A 19,958-nucleotide genomic window follows, 5' to 3' on the forward strand; every position below is an offset into this window, starting at 1 on the left:
CCCGCCACATATTTTTGCTTAAAAAGGATGAGGAGCTGTGCCCACTCCATAGATATCGGGTGTTTGCGGGCGCCCTTCGCCTCCTCCTCCCTCAGCAGCTCCTCCTCTGCTGCTCCCCATTTGAGCACTGCACCCGCCCATGCCGGACCAGACGGCCCCTCTGGGGCCCTCCAATGCATCGCGATGTTCCTCTTCGCGAGGAGAATGGCCAAGGACATGAACTTCCATTGCACCTTCGCGGTTTTCCTCCTCGGGGATATCCCCAGCGCACATTCCTCCCAGGTGGAGGCAGTCGGGATTTCGGTTGTAGCTCGAACGGCTTGGTGCACCCCACCCCAGAAACATCGTATGAATGGACAGGCCCAAAACATATGTTTGAAATCGGCGTCTACCAGTTGGCAGCGGGGGCATTCAAATCGTGTATTGGGGTAAAACCGGTGGAGTTTGTCCGGAGTAAGATACGCCCGGTGTAAGATATTGAATTGAATATTTTTGAATCGCGCATTCCTGGACACCTTTTTGGGGGACTCCAGGGCTTTACACCACTCTGCGTCATTGAATACTCGGCCTGCATCGTCTTCCCACGTTTCCCGGAGTTTGTCCAGGGAGACGTCCGCTAGCTCCCGGATCGCTTTATAATGCCAGGTGATTAGGTGACTGCCTGCTCCCATACGCAGCACTGTGTGTAACACCGGATGCGTCGGGTGTTCCCCATCGCGTGGGTTCCAGAAGCGGCTACTACTTTCCAGTATTTGCCTGTGTCTCAAGAATTGTCCCTGGGGGAGGTCACACCACTCCACCAGCTGTGCGTACGTCCTCAATTGCCCCTCCTGGAACAACGCCTCTATCTCTGTGATGCCGTGGTCCGTCCACACTTGGAGGGCTCTCGTGGTGTAGTACCCGCTCCGCTGGGGGAAACCCACCAGGGGAAGTAGGGGGGAATATAGTGGCTGGCCCTTCGACATGCGGTGTATCCGCATCATGCATCTGCGGGCTATGGCGACCTGGAGCTGGTGCGTGCGCGTCGGTTTAGAACCCGGCAAGAGCATTCGTCGGATCGTAGGTAGAGGCAGTCTGCCTCTCTCGGTGATCGTCTCCTCCACATGCCGTTCCACCGTCCATTGGGACAGCCACTGGAGCTGTGCCGCGAGGAAGTATGATTCGAAGGACGGTGCTCCCAGGCCTCCGGCTGTTGTGGGTAGGTACAATGTGCGCAACGCTACTCGGTGCCAGCCGCCCCCCATATCAAGGCTGCTAACAGCGTGTCTAGGTCCCGAAAGAAGGAACGCGGCGGGATTATAGGAAGGTTTGCAAAGTAGTAGAGCATTCTCGGTACCATGATCATCTTTGCAATGGCGACGCGTCCTATAGGTGCTAACGGCAGCGTCTTCCAGAACCCCACCGCCGAGCGCAGGCTAGTCAGCGCCCATTGGTGGTTTCCCTTCAAGAGGTCTCTGATGGAGTGGTATAGGCGCACCCCCAAATATCTGGGGGCCGCCCCCTCCCACATCAACGTCTGAGCGCCTAGTGTTATCGCCAGGGGCCCTGCATGGGTACCCAAAGGGAAAATGGATGATTTTTCCCAGTTGACCCTGAGTCCCGAGGCTTCCCCGTACTCCTGCAGTGTCGTCCAGATTGACGTGAGGTCGGCCGATATATCACGGACATATATCAGAAGATCGTCCGCATACAATGACACACAATGGGTGACGTCCGCTATGGGAATCCCCCATGCCTCCCCCTCCCGTCGCAACCTTATGGCCAGGGGCTCCATCGCCGGGGCGAAGAGGAGAGGAGAGAGGGGGCATCCCTGCCTGGTCCCGCGGGTCACCGAGAATGGAGCCGATATGAGTTTGCCGAGTCTCATTCTGGAGGTGAGGCCCCCGTACAGTAGCTGGGTATAGGCCAGCAGCACGGGCCCGACACCCATGCATCGCAAGACCTCGAATAGGTAAGGCCACAGCAGGGTATCAAACGCCTTCTCCAGGTCCAGGACCAGACACGCCGCCCGAGGATATCGTTCTTTCGTCTGATCCTGGATGTGAAAAAGGCGGCGCAAATTATGTGAGGTGTTACGCCGGGGAACGAACCCGCATTGGTCCGGATGCACCAATGTTGGGAGGATTTGACTGTAGCGTTCCGCTAAGATTTTCCCTAGGATCTTGCAGTCAGTGTTCAGGAGCGTTATCGGCCGGTAGGAAGCCGGGAGCATGGGGTCTCTGTGTGACTTCAAGAAGGTCACCAAGATCGACGTCCGCATCGAGTCTGGGAGCATTTTACGGGCTACCGCCTCTTCGTATATGGAGACCAGTCGCGGCGCTAACAGTGTCGCGAACGTGTGGTAGTACTCAATCGGGAAGCCGTCCGTACCCGGCGCCTTCCCGCGTGCTAGGGCCTTAATTGCTTGTTTCACGTCGACCGGTTTAATCTTTTTGTCTAGTTCCTTCCCGATTGTGGGGGGAATCTTGGGCAGCGACGACCCGCCTAGGAAACCGACGAGGTCTCCCGATGGTCCGACCCGCGGGGACCGGTATAAGGTCGCGTAGTACCCGTGGAAGATGTGCAGGATATCAGCCTGCGAACATTTGAGCTGCCCGTCTGGGGCCATGAGTTCTGTGATAGGGTGTGGTGTTGTGTCTTGTTTGGCTAGCCAAGCTAGGAGGGATCCCGCTCTATTCCCTTCTCTGTGTGTCCTTGTCGCATATGCCCGAAAGTTGTATTTACGCAGGTCTCGCAGCGTTGCTGCGTGGGAGGATTTGGCCGCCGACAGTTGCGCCGCTGTGGCGTCTCCCTGATCCACCCTCTTCGAGAGTTCCGCGAGCTGGGTCTCCGCCCTCTGCAAGGCCCTGTCCAGCACTCTCCTGACCCCAACTACTTGCTGGATGCAGTGGCCTCTGGCGCTCACCTTGAATGCATCCCACTCTAATGAACGCGTGGAAGCCGTGTTGTCATTCTTTCGAAAGTGGCCCTGCATATACTCCTCAAGGATTTGGCGGAATACCGGGTCTGTGAGGCATTCCCGGGGCATCCTCCATGTTGGGATCGGGGGGTGAGGTGGTTTCCATCGGAGGACCGCAGTGTGCGCGTCGTGATCCGACACTATTCTGCCTAGGTAGTCCGAGTCTTGCACTGTGGGTAAGAGCGACGTTGAGCATAGGAACCTGTCTAAACGGACCCTCAGATCGTGTGGGAGCGAATGAAAGGAGTAAAGCTTCGTGGTGGGGTGGCGAGTCCTCCAGATGTCTGCTAGCCCCCATCTGTCTGCCCAGCTGCGGAGGCCTGCGGCTTGCTTGTATGCTGATGAGTGGGCTTGCGGGGGGTGTGATCGGTCTAGGTGTGGATCTAGGGTGCAATTGTAATCCCCTCCCAAGAGCCATGGGACCGACGTGTGGTGTGCTAATGTGTGTGTGAGTTTGCCCCAGTAGCCCTCCTGTTCTGTGTTGGGGGCGTATATACTCCCTATCAGTAGTTGTTGGCCCTCTAACAGCCCCGTCAGTATCGCGTAACGGCCCTCTCTGTCGACGAGTCTGCTTTGCTCTTTAAATGGCACCCCTGGTCTGATCCATACTAGCGCGCCCCTGGCAAATGCGGAGTAGGTCGTGGCATATATTATGCCTCGCCACTTTCTCTGTAGCCGGTCCACTTCCCCCGTCGTCAGATGCGTCTCTTGTAAGAGTGCTACTTGGGCCTTCTGTCTCTTGATGTAGGCATAAATAGAGTATCGCTTGCGGGCGGTATGCCTTCCCCGGACATTCAGTGTCAGGAATTTTATGTCCGTGTTAGGAGAGTTGTGAGACATGTTGTGGGAAGTCATTTGTATACGTCCTTGTTGTATTGTGGACCCCACAGCCGTCGTGCCCAGCCCCTCGCCCGCCACCTACCGTCCATCTGTGTACTGCATCGTCCATGAAGGTCGCCTTGCCTGCTCTGGGAATGGTGGGGAGGGAATACATAGGGTAGGGGGGTGAACTGCAACAACGGTGGAGGTGAAGTCGAGCCCGTTCCTTGGAGCACAGGGGTTCCCCCGTGAAGCCTCACGCACCGGGCGGGTCCCTCGCAGCCCGTCTGTTCTCGCTGTGTCAGCACCGCAGGCCCCGCACTCCCCTCGCGCTCCTTGACCTGACAGTCCCCCAGGCTCGATGGGGTGCGCACGGCCGGGCTCCCTCTGTGATGCGTTCCACGTCTCCCCGCCATTCCCGCCTCCGAGCAAGCCGAGCGACTGTACGCGGTCCGGGGCTCACCTCGCTCTTTCACTGGTGACCCGGTCCAGAGCTCCGCACACCCTCTGCTGAATGTCCGGTGCCCGCTGGGGCTGTGGTCGGGGCCCCTCGTCCCGGGCCGCCCCCGAGGGTAGCGGGCTGCTCCCCCCGCCCCCGCCCCCGCCGGATGATCCGCCGTCTATCACCACTGGACTGTATGTGGGGCGGGGGTCCCTTGGTATTACCACGTAGCGAACGCCCAGATCGGGGCTCACCTGCTGTGTAGTTCACTCCGTCAGGCTGCTTACACCACCGCATGAGTCCAGCCCAGCATCCTCGGTCTACCGCTCAGCCATGGGGGGGAAGGGATCAGCGCTCTCCCGCCTCTCTGTCACCGCAGCCGTTGGATCGTCCAGGTCACCTCCTCGGGTCCAACCTTGGCCCCACTGCCACGGGACGCTGGCGCGGGTGGCCACAATCACCAACAGGGTCGATCGTGTCGCATGGGTCTCCGCAGTCCCTCTGTCTCGCTGCCGCTCCTCTCAAGCCGATCACCCATCCACCATCTTGTCCGCGGCCGGCTAGTGCCCGTGTGGAGCCCCCGGCACCGCCACAGCCGCGATTTCGGGGATTCGAAGCCAGTCGGAGGTTTTGCCGCCTTTGCTGGGCTCGGTCCGACTATTTCCAGGGTCGGTGGAAGCCCGGGGCAGGTAGCACTGTCGCGTTCACGGGCCGCCGAGCGGGAGCCTCAGAGAGAGGAGTCCGCCATCTTGGCTGGCTCAGCCATGCCCCCCCTCATGAATATAGTTGTACTATCCAAAATACTGTATTTATTCCAAAATATGCCATTACCACAGAATCTGGCAGTCTTTGACCAACTAAAATGATTGATGATGAAATGAAATTGGCCTGGACGGACAAACAACCCGGAAGCAGCTGCGATATACTTCAATCTTCCAACTATCTTAAGACGCTGGGGAGTTCACTTCACACAACTAAAAAATATATCACTTTCTTTTCCTAGACACAATTTGCGCACCATTGGTTCCCCAATATCAGGAAATTGTCTTACTACTAATTCGAGACGGTCCTGGTGCACCCCTACCATCGGAACACAGTGATTATGAGGAAAACTCATAGAGTAAAAAGAGAAATACACATATTTGATTGCACAATATGGGCATGGACATGGTAAGTCACCATTTGTAAAATTGAAAGGATATACTCACTGGGGTTGCCACTAAAGAACAGTCCCCACAGAAGTGTGACATGTGAACCGACGATGAGTAAGTTTGAAGTGAAACAATTGCACACACCGAGGCACATATTTACAAACACTAATGTCATTCCTTTGCAAAAGTATAAAGCAAGAGGTCTGGCAAGGGGTCCTATTGTACTACAAGTACCATGGTGCAGTGAAGAGCTAGTCGGTAATTTAGGCAGATAGGCACCGCACAAGTGGAAATTATTAACTATTATCATAACAAACCCTTCCACAAGAGACACTCCATATAGTTGTATTGTCAGCAAACCAATGAAATGTTATCAAATGTGAATATAGACTAATATATTATACATTCTTACACAGGGTTTACTAAAAACCTGTTAACCGGTGTAGTCACTACCTCAGAATGTACATGATGCATCACACCTAATCAGGTGGTTCTTAAACCTACCATGGAATGTCCATGGGTCTGTGATTTTTGGCAACATCTGCAGGAAACCCTCTTAGACGTGACTGACACCGGCCTAAACATGATACAATTGATAGCTTTGTTGGGATATGTAAAGAAAGTCCCAACACTTATAGGAAATGTACTGCATTGGCTTTCCTACTGGGGAGAAGAGGAGCTGCCATGCAGTAGGGGAGAGTTGCAGCCCCTAAGGTGTCTAAATGTATATGGACTTAGTACAGTGTAACACCCAAGCAGAGGTCTATACAATGATGCTGCCAAGTGATTGGAGGCCCAAAGACATTTGGGGACCCTTTAGGCAGTACTTGGTGACACTGGGAGAAAACTTCCCCAACTTGAAGTGTACAAGGGGACAATGCCTGTCTGCATGATGTCATGTGGGGGCCGAGGATAATGAAATGATATTGGTGGGATGTGTTTGAAGTTGCCTCGATAATTCTTATTCATGTACTGTCATTTTTTAAGGGAATTGTAGAAATGAATTACCTATGCCATGCTTGCCAAAAATAAAAAATAAAATAAGATAACAGTTAAGCTACTGAACTCAGAAGTTGAAGCTTCTCTAGTTTCTGACCATTCAAACAATTGTGATTTAATGCCATCAAAGGAAAGGGCAATAGATAGAAATGCATTCTTGTTTGTTGAAGATGTCCAAATTATTTGACATGTCACATTTTTTCCAATCATTTTTAAATTTGAAATGTATTGCAGATAGATCTATATGCAATCCTTGGACACATTAAAGGCATCCACTACTTCCTTTACAAAAGGTATAGACAAAAACACTAAAACTAAAGAAGACTTTGAAAGGGACTCAGACATAGCACGGTTTATTAATGTTTGAGATAAAATCTGTGACAAAATCTGTTCTACTTCCTGAGTGACTCATGCAATTCAAACTATTTGATAGGTTACTCTACAATTCTTTAGCAATTCAGATTGGAAATAAGTTATTTAATATTGGTATTGTTCCTTTTGTATGACAAATACTAACCATATGATTCTGAGAATCCTAGGGTTCATCATTTGTGCTTCACAGGTATGGAACAAAGTCAATGATATTATGAACAAAAATGTTTCTTCTCCTTCCCAAAATATGTTTGTAGAGTATTTCCTGAAGGGCTGGTTAGTTAAAAAAGTTCAATAGTTGATCAATGAATAGCAGTTGCCATCCAACAGATAGCTATCAACCGGAAATATGCTAATGATCCATTCTGAAAGCATGGTACCACAGCCTGTTTTGCAATTGTAGCACTGAGAGAATGAGTTGTTCTTGAGACTTAAATATTAGACATGGTTTGTTATAGTCATCTTGAATATTTTTTGTGTTTTAAATTTGTGATGCAAATGTTTTACTCTACTTTTGAATATGGTGTCAGTACAAAGTATGCACAGCCTGCACTTTTAGATATCCTGTTTTCCATGAACCGTTCCAGTATACATTTCTAGGGAATTATTGCTGTATAACTATTATTTTTTGTTGTATATCATTACCCATGGAATACTATATAGCTATATGACAATCTGGTTATGCTAATATTCATATGCAATAAAGTTAAACTTAAAAAAATGAAAAAAAGGAAGAATAAAGAAAGACAGGGGAAAGAGAAATAAAGAAGAGGGAAAGAAAGAAAGTGAGAACAAAGTAATACTAGTACTGTCATACTGCTAATGTTTCCAAATAAAATGTACTGCAAGAGAAAAGACAACACCACATGTAAATGTGCCCATTGACAGGAACTGGGAGGCTCAAAGGCCATAGATACAAAACCCAGCAGGACTAGGACATCTTTTCATCCTTCTGAGATTAATAAAATGGGTACCTCTTCAAAGTATAAATACAGCAGTTTTACAGTGACAGGAAACTGTGGTAGAAAGCATGATCTAACATACTGAACTATAATTACCAAAACAACGCATCACGTTTAGCATTGATCATTGGATTTTACATAATTGAATCACATTTTCTAGATAAAGAACACGCTTCTTACAGCAAAAACAGGATACAGTTCTGGTGAGCTCAGATCCCAGCTGTTGACATGGGATCCTATCTGGAAACCTGGGAAGCCCAACTCTTTCACACATCGATGCATTTCTTGTACTGCAAGGTTTGGTGCCTGCATGGGCAATGTGCCAAGACCTATGAACCGTTTGGGGAACTTCTGCACAGTAGCTGCCAGGTCATCATTTAAAAACTGGCATAGGTCCAGGGTGTCCTGAGGTTTGGCCTGATAAGAAAAGGATAATACACATTTTAAAATCAGAATTATTTCACCCTAATGTTCCTCTATGTACTTTCAATCAGAAAAGAAAGTGATGTGAGCAATGATTAAGTACTCTGGATCAGTCTTGAAATATCTCTCTTTTTAAATTTCAGATCGCTAAGCCTGAAACTTACATCCGTCAATTAAAATTACACACACACATGCAAAAGAGATGTGAAAAATGCAGGTACAAAAGCGAAGAAGATCTGCACTCCAATGACAACGGATGCACGGATTTCTTAAGCGGGAATATTCTTCAGTTTCCAAGGGAAGATGGAGTCTTAGAAAACCACAAGTATTCCACACTTCATAAAGGAACTTCATTTAGTTCTAGGTGGGTCTTAAGGCCTGATTTGGGACTGTTTGTCCAGGGAAAAGTCTATGTGATATCCACAAAGTGCAAACTCCACCAGCAGAATTTCCTCCATTATACGTTGGAAGAAATAAAAAATTAGCGCCTCCTCATCCAGTTTTTCTGCTTTCAATACAAATCAGAGAATTTTTTCCATTGCCACGAGGCATCTATGAAAATGTTTGGATGAGAGAGGGAGGCCCTCTGCTTTCATGAATCTGTTGCTACAGGAATATTCTTCCCCGGGTCAAGTTGGAATGTCTGCTTACTCCCTGATGCCACCCCCGAGGCTGCTGGCCGTCAATTACAGGCAGTCTGGCCTACTTATTCGTGGAGGTACCAGGGGCCATTAGGTAGGCTACGGGTGCTTTAACATTATGGCAATACAGAGAAGGGGACCTCTCTTACTTGCCTGAGCCTGATTCGATGACTTTCCTCCCTGTTGTTGCTTTTGGTTCCTACAATAAGCATTTTGGGCTCACCAAATTTTAATGTGGATGGCATGTATACTTCTACTGCTGAAAACAGATTTGCATTCCACTACATATGAGGGACTATTTTCTTTCTCTCTCTCTCTCTCTCTCTCTGTCTGTCCTTTCTCCCCTCACTGCTACCCCACCCCTACTGCGACCATCTTTCAATAGATGAAGAAAATTGGTAAACAACCTGAAATTTACCATTTTATTATGCATATGGTACCGTTTTCTCCTTAAGCCTAGCCAACAACAAAAACATATTAATGTAAACATTATAATTGCATGTGTCTTCAGAGGATCAAGAAAAGCAATTCTGAACAAGTGCATAATGTAAACACTGAAAGTGTACGAATGTGAAAAACCATTAAAGAAATACAGTCCTGAGTTAAGCTTCTAAAGACATTTTAGTAGTGTTATACCACGCATACGCCTGAGGTAGTAAGGTTATTAAGATTCTATGTTTGTCAAGCCTTTGGATTGCCTTGCCTTTGGAGTAAGAGTTTGAAGTCTAGTCTGCTTTACTCCCAGAAAAACCTAAACACTTCCCAGTTTCTCAACTGCCTGAGTAGTCCTGCTCCTGCTTCCTTTACTCAGTATCAGATGAACTCTCTTTCCTTTAATTAGGCATCTAAAGACATTTTAGTTTGTAGTATGCACCACATAAACAAATGTAATAAATAATTTACAGACATGTGCAATATATAGAATTATAGATGGTAACAGTGAATTACGGGGATGATTTTCACCGAGGGGTTGTGAGTGACATCAAATAGACAACGAGAGCGAAGCTCTTGTCTATGATGTCACTTAGAACCTGAGCTGAGAAACATCCTCATAATTCCCTTTTTAACCCATCTATAATTTTATTTTATGTATGGCCCCCAAAAATCATCTGCCTCTGCTTGCAACTGCTACAGCAAATTACTGTTCGCACAAAATTCTGTCCTAAGAGCTCATGGAAGTTGCATTGTATTTCTTAAAAGAACGGTGCTCATAGATTTAGGTGTATATACAATAATAACAACCAAGACAGGATGCTATAGTGTTGGCCTTGACAGGAGCTTTTATTGTATTACAATCATTTTTTACGCATTTTTAATTGTATGATATGATCTGAAATACTATGTACTGTATTCATTGTATTCTGTGTGTACATGTCTTATGGTCATAATGTGGCTGAATAAACAAACAACTGTTAACTACTACGCAGTGGCAGATGAGTAATGGGGGAGCCATACAGAACATGGCCTCTGTTATGTATGCCTGTCCAAAAGGTTAAAAAAACATACCTGCCATCCTTGACCAATCCCCACCACCTTCTCTGCTCTCCTTACCCCTCCTGCAGCTGTGCTTTTTGCTCTTGGTAAGAGAGACCTGTCAGCCTGGCCTGGAAGGCCTTTAAGACAACACAACAGTGGCTAAACAGTTTTGTTATTAACTGTTGCTATGTCATAATAGTGGGTTATGAGATTCAGAAATAAAAAATAAAGGTTTTCTATGAGAGCCATTTATAAGAATGTAAACACTGGAAAGTATGGATGCTAAAGCCCTTGGAGAGGAAGTGCAGCTCTGACATCAGTAGCACTCTTGAATCTGCTTCTTCAGCCTGTTCATACAAGAGAGGAGTTGAATTTCTGAAGACAGCAGAGGAACAGGGCAAATACGAATCCCATTGCATAGCAAACAGTAAATAGAGATGATAGACTTGAGAGTCCCAGTACCACTTACAAGAGCCGCTTACAACTTAATGACCTTTTCCTGACTGTTAATAGAAGGAGAATGGACAACATGACATGCAGGGAATGACACGGAGCTAGTCCTAGCTAGCCTTGCTGCTCTCTACCCACTGTTTCTCCAGGTTTTATGCTTTTTCTGTCAGTTCATTCTCTTTGACAGATGCCATAGGCGACCTCTGCGCTAGTCTGTTGCTTTTTGCTGGGGGTTATTCTTATTCTTATGGTTTTGATTTATTTTAGCTATTGAAGTTTAATCATAATAAGAAGTCTGCATATTAATAGATGTTTAAACTTCAAAGTGACCGTTTTGTATGACATTTCGTCATTATCTCCTTTTAGAATTTATCTTTCATATCATATTCCAACGGGGCCCCAAGGCATGCCTCTGTAAACCCATATATCCCATTTTTGATTGGCTCATGTTAGGAGGGGCAACAAGTTACATTATTATTATTATTATGAATGACACCCCAACGACAGTAATACAAAATAACACAGGTTATATTGTAATTCGTCTTATTATTATTAATAATAATAATTATAATAATAATAAAAAATAATGATAAATGTAATAGTAATCATAATCACACTAAGGGCCTGACATATATTGGCAGAGGGGGTACTCTGTACAGAGTTCCGTCTCCGTGGATATAGTGGTCCGCCCGCCACATTTATATGCAGGCGAACCTTAGGATTAATCACGACTACTCTGTCTCTGCCTTGATTAATCCCCTCTGACGGCCCTGGGGAGCAAGGGCCATCACACAAAATGGCTACATGCCCTCCTGCCCAATTTAGATGGGCAAACATGTAGTCATTTTTTAGTCATTTTTTACTGTTACTTACCAGCAGTTAAAACCTGGTGGAAAAGGAAGAGTAAAACATTATAATGCTCCCACTGCCATGGGATAAACCTCCTATGGTGAAGGGAGGATTACTTTCTTTGTTTTTGAAAAGAAAAAAAAATACTGTTTGTTGCAGGGCTGCGGCCTTCCAAAAGCCATGCAGCAAACAGTAAAATGCATTGACAGGATCCACCGTGACGGCGGATGAATGCCAATGCCTTTATAAATGACCATACACCAGAATATAAATGATTATTATCATTATTATTATTATTGACATAACAACAACAATAATAATAATAATAATAATACAAAACAGCACGGAGTATATTATTATTATGATTTGTAGTAGTTCTATTATTATTATTAGAAATAATAATAATAATCATAATATTAATCATAATAATACTAAGAGCCAAATTTATATATTGGCAGAAAGGGTATTCCGTACAGAGTTCCCTCCCCGCCCATATAGTGGTCCACCCACCACATTTATATGCAGGCGGACCTTAGAGTTAATCACGGCGGCAACTACTCTGTCTGCCATGATTCTCTTTGACAGCCCTGGGGAGTAAGGGCCATTAGATAAATGGCTACATGTCCGCCTGTCCAATTTAGATATGCAGACATACAGGGCCTCATTATGACGTCGGTTGGAGTTGCCTCCGACCGACATCTCTGCGGTTGTTGAACCAACCGACCTCTGGTTGGCGGTCCCGACACCGCAATTATGTCCCAACCGCACCATTTCTCTATGGGAGCTTGTGCCATGATTGGAAACTGGCCACAGCACAAGGTCCCATAGAGAAATGGGAGTTTTTGTAAATCCCTGCACCATGTGGCAGGCACCTCACGGCACCTGCCACAGGGTGCAGGGATTTACATGGGGGCCAGTCCCATAACCGGAGGGCTGGAAAGACTGACATGGAAAGGCTGTCAGAGACCGACATCATAATCCCGACGGTAGAAATGCCATCCGTAAGGGATTATGTGGAGGTTTCCAACTCCCGATAGGCTCCTTGAGCCCATCGGAATCCAGTCGGATTGCCCAGCTGGTTTACACTCCGACCGTCGACATAGTAATTTGGCGGTCAGACTGTAAACCTACCATATTGGTCGGCAAGCCTCCGACGAGCGGTCAAGGCTTACTGACCGACATCGTAATGGGCCCCACAGTCATTTTTTACTGTTGCTTACCGGCAGTTAAAACCTGGCAGAAAGGAACTGTAAAAACATAATGCTCCCACTGCCATGGAAGAAACCTCCCATGGTGAGGGGAGGATTACTTTCTTTCTTTTGAAAAAGAAAATCCCATTTCAGGATTTTCTTTTCGAAAAGGAAAAAAGAATTCTTTTTGCTGTAGGGCTGTGTCCTTCTGCGGCCCTGCAGCACACAGTACAATGCATTGACAGGAACCACCGGGATGGTGGGTCCTGCCAATGTCATTATAAATATCTATCCACCAGAATATAATTTATGTGTATTCTTATTCTTATTATTCTTATTCTTATTATTATTTAATTAATCAGCGGTAAAACTCAAAAGTACCCAAATGCATTTTCCCTGCTGCTGTGCTGTGACCATCAGTGGATGAATGTGGTTAGGGTTCTCACCAGAGATACAAGCTTTTTGAGGTTTTTCATAGCGGTGATAACTCTCTTCCATTTTGTGTTCCGTTTCCACTGCAAGTCTTATGGGTTAAAGGATTTGCCTATCAACATGTTTCGGTGGACTCCAATGTTCCAATTGATTGTAGATTTGTGATACAACAAGCATAGGAGCAAATTATTTGCAGTTCTATCTCCACGGCTGAATGTAAAAATACATAATTTGTGCAGCACTGCAAAAGTGTTTGAAAAGGTCCTTCTTCCTGAAATGTCTGAAGATCAGTTTTAGCTGCATGATCCCCAAGTGTGGCATACCTAATCTATGACACTAACATCACTTTTCCTTGCAGTACTTGCAGTTTTACCTTACTCATTCTAAGGACTAGCTTGGGAGAACTGGATATGGGGCCCTGTGAGGACACTTGTCTGGGTGTTTCAATCTGATCAAGGTACATGTTGCTTCTCCCTAAGTGAATGGAATGGACAACTTAAGATGACATTTGCGTGGGATATTCTTCATTCATGTTGCTCATGTAGACCAAGCAGCTATTAAACCCACAATCACACAATACAATGCATGCCCTAAAGATAATTGCAAGGGTGTAAAACCCACAAATACGTAGCATTCCTAAACCACTTCCTCTGTGGAGATGCCTGGGTCAGGATTGCTCCTGAAGATTATTGGGAGTCGAGGTCACAAATGGATTGTCTGGCTTGGAGATATTGGTGGAGTTTGAAGTAAAGAATGTTTGCATGGCAAGGACCCAGGAACTTTATGCTGCCATATATACTTATATATGGGGGAAGTGGATTTAGATAGTTACACAGAAGCAGGTTTGAAACAGTTGTATTACAGCCGCCTTCATTTTCAGGCGGAAATAGAGAGCATAGAAGAAATCCGATTTGGTCAAAGTCTCCTTGGCACTGCCACTCAAGCCACTCTCTACTTTCCCATCAATCAAATCACATTTATGTCTCTCACCCATATCTTTCTGTGCCTTCGCCTTGCTCCAATTTGAGTCATTTTTAGCATATGGGTCTCCTCACCCTCCTCTTTTCTCTGAGTTTACCCATTCAGCACCCATCTGTCCTTCCATCCTTTTGGTGTACAAAGAACACATCCTTCACTATTCGTCATAATTTGGACATATTTGGTGTGAGTTGCAGCTACTCTGTTCTCTATATGTTGCTGGTTTTTCGGAGGCTATTATAGTGGGAGCTGACACCAGTGTGTTCTCAGCCAAGTGCCTTTCTGAGCAGGACTTCACCAGTGGTTTATTTCACTTGTTAATGAGCAGACAGCGCTACTAAATGACGACCCTGTTAGTAGCCTTTCATTGTGGTTGGATTTATCAAATTATTGCAATTGAGTGCTAGGACTTGTGGGCCGGTCTTACACTTTGCTAATGCCTTTCTTTCCATTTTATCATTGTTTTAGGTCTCGCTTACAGCCAATTTATCTGTCTGTGTTTGAAGACCTACTGTCTATAATACAATTATACAGACTGGGATTTGGGTCAGCTCCTTGCTGATGACTGGATGCATTTTTGTCTATCTCAGTTCCTTGCTCCTTAGTTGGTGTCTTTCCTCTCAATTCGTATGTTTGTCCCACTCCTAGAGCATATCTTCTTTACATCTTTTTTGATTAATGACTTTTTACTGCTCATTTGAGTTAACTATCTTCAAGTACCTTATCTCACCTGTCTGATTATTTGCCCCTAATGTGTGCCTTGCTTACCTGATCCTCCCCTTTCTACTCCTGCTTAATTATCTTTTAAAAACTTTAAAAAATATGTCAGTTCTTTAAATGAGGACCTGGCAGATGTGCACTGATTCTAGGTCACTTGCTCCAACGTCCTCTGCTCCCTGCCTCTCCTCTTTCTGTACCCACAGAACTTTCTTTAAAATTTCTGCCAGGACCCAGCAGCTGCACATTGCTTTCTTTTAACACTGATGTGCATAATTCTTTATTTCTCATTTGCTGTTCGCTGATTGTCACCAACTATCTTAGAACACTTAATTAAATTCCAAAATTGCGACAAGTGCATGACCATGCATACACACACAAGGACTAGCAAGAACCAAAGCATGTACATGCTTGTCAATGCATCAGCTCCCTCTGTGGGATCGTTTTTGTTTTGCACCAGACAAATCATTCTGAGATGTCTGCCCTGTGTATAGATATCAAAAATACTGAAGATGGGGGGACTGGGAGCTAATAGAAATAGGTCCAGTACCCGTGCTCCCAAGATATACAGGTCAATCCCAGGAGGGTAACTGTTCCTCTAGAAAAAGTGGCATATTAGGCTGCTGGAATTACAGATGAAAGAAAGCCTTAACTCCTCAGAAGATTAGATATCAAGAGGTGAGGGGGGAATTCCTCCTTGTTAGAGAAGTGCCCTCACACACCCAGACGAGTGTCATACTTCATAATTGGGCGTTGCTCCTCGTGGGGGTGGTGCTGCTGTCCCCCACATGCCCCATGATATGGCTCTTTGTCGGAAATCTTTTTAGAGAAACGCCGCAGTGGTGAATGCGGGTGTGTGGGGAGTGGTGTGGGTGAGTTAAAAATATCATACTAGTACCCTGAAATGTTTTATTCTGGGGAACGTATGATATGGTTAAAAACTGTAGTCAAGAGTAATACTCTTGATCGGGTTGTCAGAGTTGGGAGTATTTTCCTTCTGCGTATCTCGGTGCTAGTGGTGGTAGTAAACCTAAAGGCCTGATATAACCACTTTTACTACCACCACTAGCACAGAGGGTACTAGTACAATATTTTTAACTCACCCATACCACTCTTTTCTTCTATAATTTGTATTTTAATGGCATTTTAGTTTTATTTATAATTCATCGCTATCATTATTTAGGGGCTGTTTATTTTTTGGGTAGTAGGAAGGGAAATATATTTATTTTAAATGCATTTATTTATTTTATTAAATAATTTTTGTCTTTTTTAAGTTTGAAGTTATTTATTTATATTATATATATATATATACATCCACACATAAAAGGCTCGTTCTATCAGCATTTACGGCGCTCTGTGACGGTGCGGTCCGTGGAAACGGCAGAGCCCGGCTGTAATAAATCACCACAATTTCCTCTTTTAGAGAAAGAATCCACACGCACTCATTGGCAATTTTGTGGCACGCTCCTCGATTTTATTTAAGCGGCAACATTCTTCAACCACTTACAAAAACCCAATGCGTTTCAGAATGCCCTCAGACCTTGCTCACGGGTAGCCCGCGCTTCAATTGCAATTATATTTAAATGAATCACATGACAAGTTGTCACATCCTATTTTTCTAACGCTTGGTATTCTGGTAGATGTAGTTTTTTAGCATTTATAAACAATAACAGTGAGTGAATGTGAATAAAATGTGCAAACAAAATCAGTGATAATACTATAACAATACAGTGTATATTATACCAATTGTCATTTTTGCGATGAACTATTGTTATTATTGTACATTGGCTTTTTGATCATCAACTATGTTGTATCCTGCCCTCTAGTGGGCACACCTCATAAATCAACTCTTATTTGGTATGTACCAATAACTCTATAATTTTGCCCTCTAGTGGGCTTTCAAGAAGGTGACTTATCAACATAATTGCCTATCAAAGTTCATCGCAGTAACCAGTGAAGTGTATGTGTGATTAAAACCAATTTCCAAAGTTCATTTTTACTTCTATTACCAAAAACCTGTGTATAGAGAAAAAGCCTTCATCAATACATTTTCGGGAACCAGGTTCCTATATTTCCAATTTTTTCATTTTTTTCATTTTGTGTCCAGTTTTTAAGAACCTTGCACTTATATGCTTCATTTACAATGTATCTTCTGATATCATTACACGTGTGAGTACATCTCCTCATCCTTGTTGAGGCCAAAAGGAACCAGGGTTCTGAAAGATAGGATATGGCGTGATTCCCTTTGTCTTAAGGTCTTTTCTCGATTGGCACCTCTCACACGGCAATCAACCATTTCCACGGCATAACATTTTAATTTCTTCCAGTCCCCTTCATGACATTTCTCCATGTGTTCAGCCACAGCATAACTTCGATCCTTGTTCACCGTGGCCCTTACATGCTCCAGTATTCGTTTTTTGAGTTCACAAACCGTGCTCCCTAAGTACTTCAGTTTGCAGGGGCACTCAATGATGTAAATCACAAACTGACTTTTCCAATTTATAAGTTAATTAATTATCAATTTTTTACGATTTGCCATTGTTATTGCCTTCGTATTTTGTGCAATTTGACACACTTTACACGTTGAGCATTTAAAGAAACCCTTTACATTCATCCACGTTTTCTGTTTTTTTGTGTTGAAGTGGCTGTGAACTAGTTCATCTCTTTAGATTTTTTGCTCTACTGTACGTAAGTTTTACATGAACACTGTTATTTTGGGATTCCCTCGGTTGCTAATAAACCTTTCCCTCCTTTAACAAAGGCATAACAGCCCTGACATCAGTGGAATGATTCATGCTGGTAATTGGAGTCTGGTACATTGGGACTGCAGCTGCTGACAATTAGTAGCGGAGCAAGCTGAACTCCCGCCAATAGGAGTGCCGTGTAACCTTTAAAGGAGGGATTGAGCTAATCTCGGTGCAACAGGCAACTGAGGAAAAAAAAACAACAAAAAAAAACTGAGGAAGGCACACTCGCCGAAATGCATCATGCCCTGCGCTTTGTAAATAAATGGCTGCCTGAATATCCCCTGCTGTGTCCTCTGGTCTTTCCGTCTGGAGGTGATCGTTTGTGCATACATATATATCTATGTGTGTGTATATATATATATATTCACTGAAAAAAACATAGGTTTCACACATGTTATAGTTAGCTGGACATTTTACTGATAAAAAACCAATGAAATTCCCCCGTTATAGTTACTGTAGGCAACTATAACTCACGCGACCGCAATCCTCTGCTGATGCTAATACTGTATTTAGACACTTATTTGCCCATGTCTTCTTCCATTAAATTTTAGCTATACATATATTACAAATATTTTGTTTTCATAAAGACACATATGTCATCAGCAGAGGATTACGGTCGCGTGAGTTATAGTTGCCTACAGTAACTATAACGGGGGAATTTCATTGGTTTTTTATCAGTAAAATGTCCAGCTAACTATAACATGTGTGAAACCTATGGTTTTTTCAATGAATTTGCAAGGTTTTTTAAATGCTAATTCCTAACTATAACGTGTGTGAAACCTATGGTTTTTTCAGTGAATTTGTACGGTTTTTTAAATGCTAAGTTACTTTACGCCATTTGTGGCGTGCGCGCCCACTTAACGCAGTTCGTTCCGTGCGCGCACGGTGCGCTTCGCGCACCGTGCGCACACAGTGAGCACGCGGTGCGCTTCGCGCACCGCGTGCTCACGTTACGCTAGATGGGCCATGAACACACGATGCGCTTCGCGCACCGTGCGCACATGGAGGACATATGATGAGCATCGTTATGACAGGTAAAATATATGTTTTATTTATAAATGATAAGCCATGCACTAATGGTGCACTTCGGGCACCATTTGCACACGGGGTGGGGAGAATGTGGATATTTTTCTTTTTTTTAAAAATTATTTTCTACCGTACGCGTACGGTAAGCATAATCGGCGAAATTATCGAAAAAATTAAAATTGCCTTTTTTCATTTGGGGGATCGTTGGGGACTCCGTCGACATGGCTAGGTGCTTGAGAGCTGTCTAAACAGCCCCTTTACATGTTTTTGCACTTTGTTTTTCAACCCCCTGTCAGAGTGCGAGAGAGAAAATGGCGGCCGCCACTTCCTGGTTTCGACCGATTCGAATGTTTACTAAGATCTAACAGCCAATCAGAATCGCGCTCGCGCACGTCACCGTATGCGTACGGTAAGCGCACGGTAAGCGCACGGTAAGCTGCCACAGATATATATATTGATTTAAAGGCTATTTTCTCAGATTCTACTGAACAGATTTACACCAAACCTACAAAAGGCACTTCCTTGACCTGTAGACTACCTCTCTGCCAAATTTCAAGGAACTCTGTTCAGCCGTTCGGGCTGTAGCTGTGTCTAAAGGTCCTATGGAAAAATGCATGGGAAAAACGCATTTTGGGACCCCCCTTTTATCTCAGCCCCCGCTTGAGGAATCCCCCCGAGACTTTCAGGGTAGGAGCGGAGCATAGCGCCCCACCTATTTTGAAAATTTCGCGAGGATTCGTAGACCGGCGCCAAAGTTATTCCAAATAGAATGTTGCGGATTTCCTATGGAAACGTGGTCCTAACTATAACTATCTACTGGCGACCGCCAGTAGATAATATATATATATATATATATATATATATATATATATATTTTCACTTAAAAAACCATAGGTTTCACACATGTTATAGTTAGCTGGACATTTCACTCGTGAAAAACCATTGAAATTCCCCCGTTATAGTTAGTGCAGGCAACTATAACTCACGCGACCGCAATCCTCTGCTGATGACGTCAGATATTACATCACTGTATTTAGACACTTATTTACCCATGTCTTCTTCCATTAATTTTTAGCTATACATATATTACAAATATTTTTTTTTCAGAAAGACACATATGTCATCAGTGATGTAATATCTGACGTCATCAGCAGAGGATTGCGGTCGCGTGAGTTATAGTTGCCTGCACTAACTATAACGGGGGAATTTCAATGGTTTTTCACGAGTGAAATGTCCAGCTAACTATAACATGTGTGAAACCTATGGTGTTTTAAGTGAATTTGCAAGGTTTTTTAAATGCTAATTCCTAACTATAACGTGTGTGA

At 44.6% G+C, this 19,958-nt stretch overlaps 1 protein-coding gene across 1 annotated transcript in view; it reads right to left on the reverse strand.

Moving 5' to 3' along the window:
• ACMSD (aminocarboxymuconate semialdehyde decarboxylase) overlaps positions 1 to 19,958 on the reverse strand; it is a 646,933-nt gene that overhangs the window by 287,334 nt on the left and 339,641 nt on the right. The window contains exon 5 of the mRNA XM_085645777.1: positions 7,885 to 8,121. Within this exon, the coding sequence (XP_085501903.1) occupies positions 7,885 to 8,121 (237 nt within the window). The remainder of the gene's footprint in view (positions 1 to 7,884; positions 8,122 to 19,958) is intronic.

Source organism: Triturus cristatus, chromosome 3_1 (genome assembly GCF_964204655.1).
Source record: "Triturus cristatus chromosome 3_1, aTriCri1.1, whole genome shotgun sequence".
Classification (NCBI taxonomy): domain Eukaryota; kingdom Metazoa; phylum Chordata; class Amphibia; order Caudata; family Salamandridae; genus Triturus; species Triturus cristatus.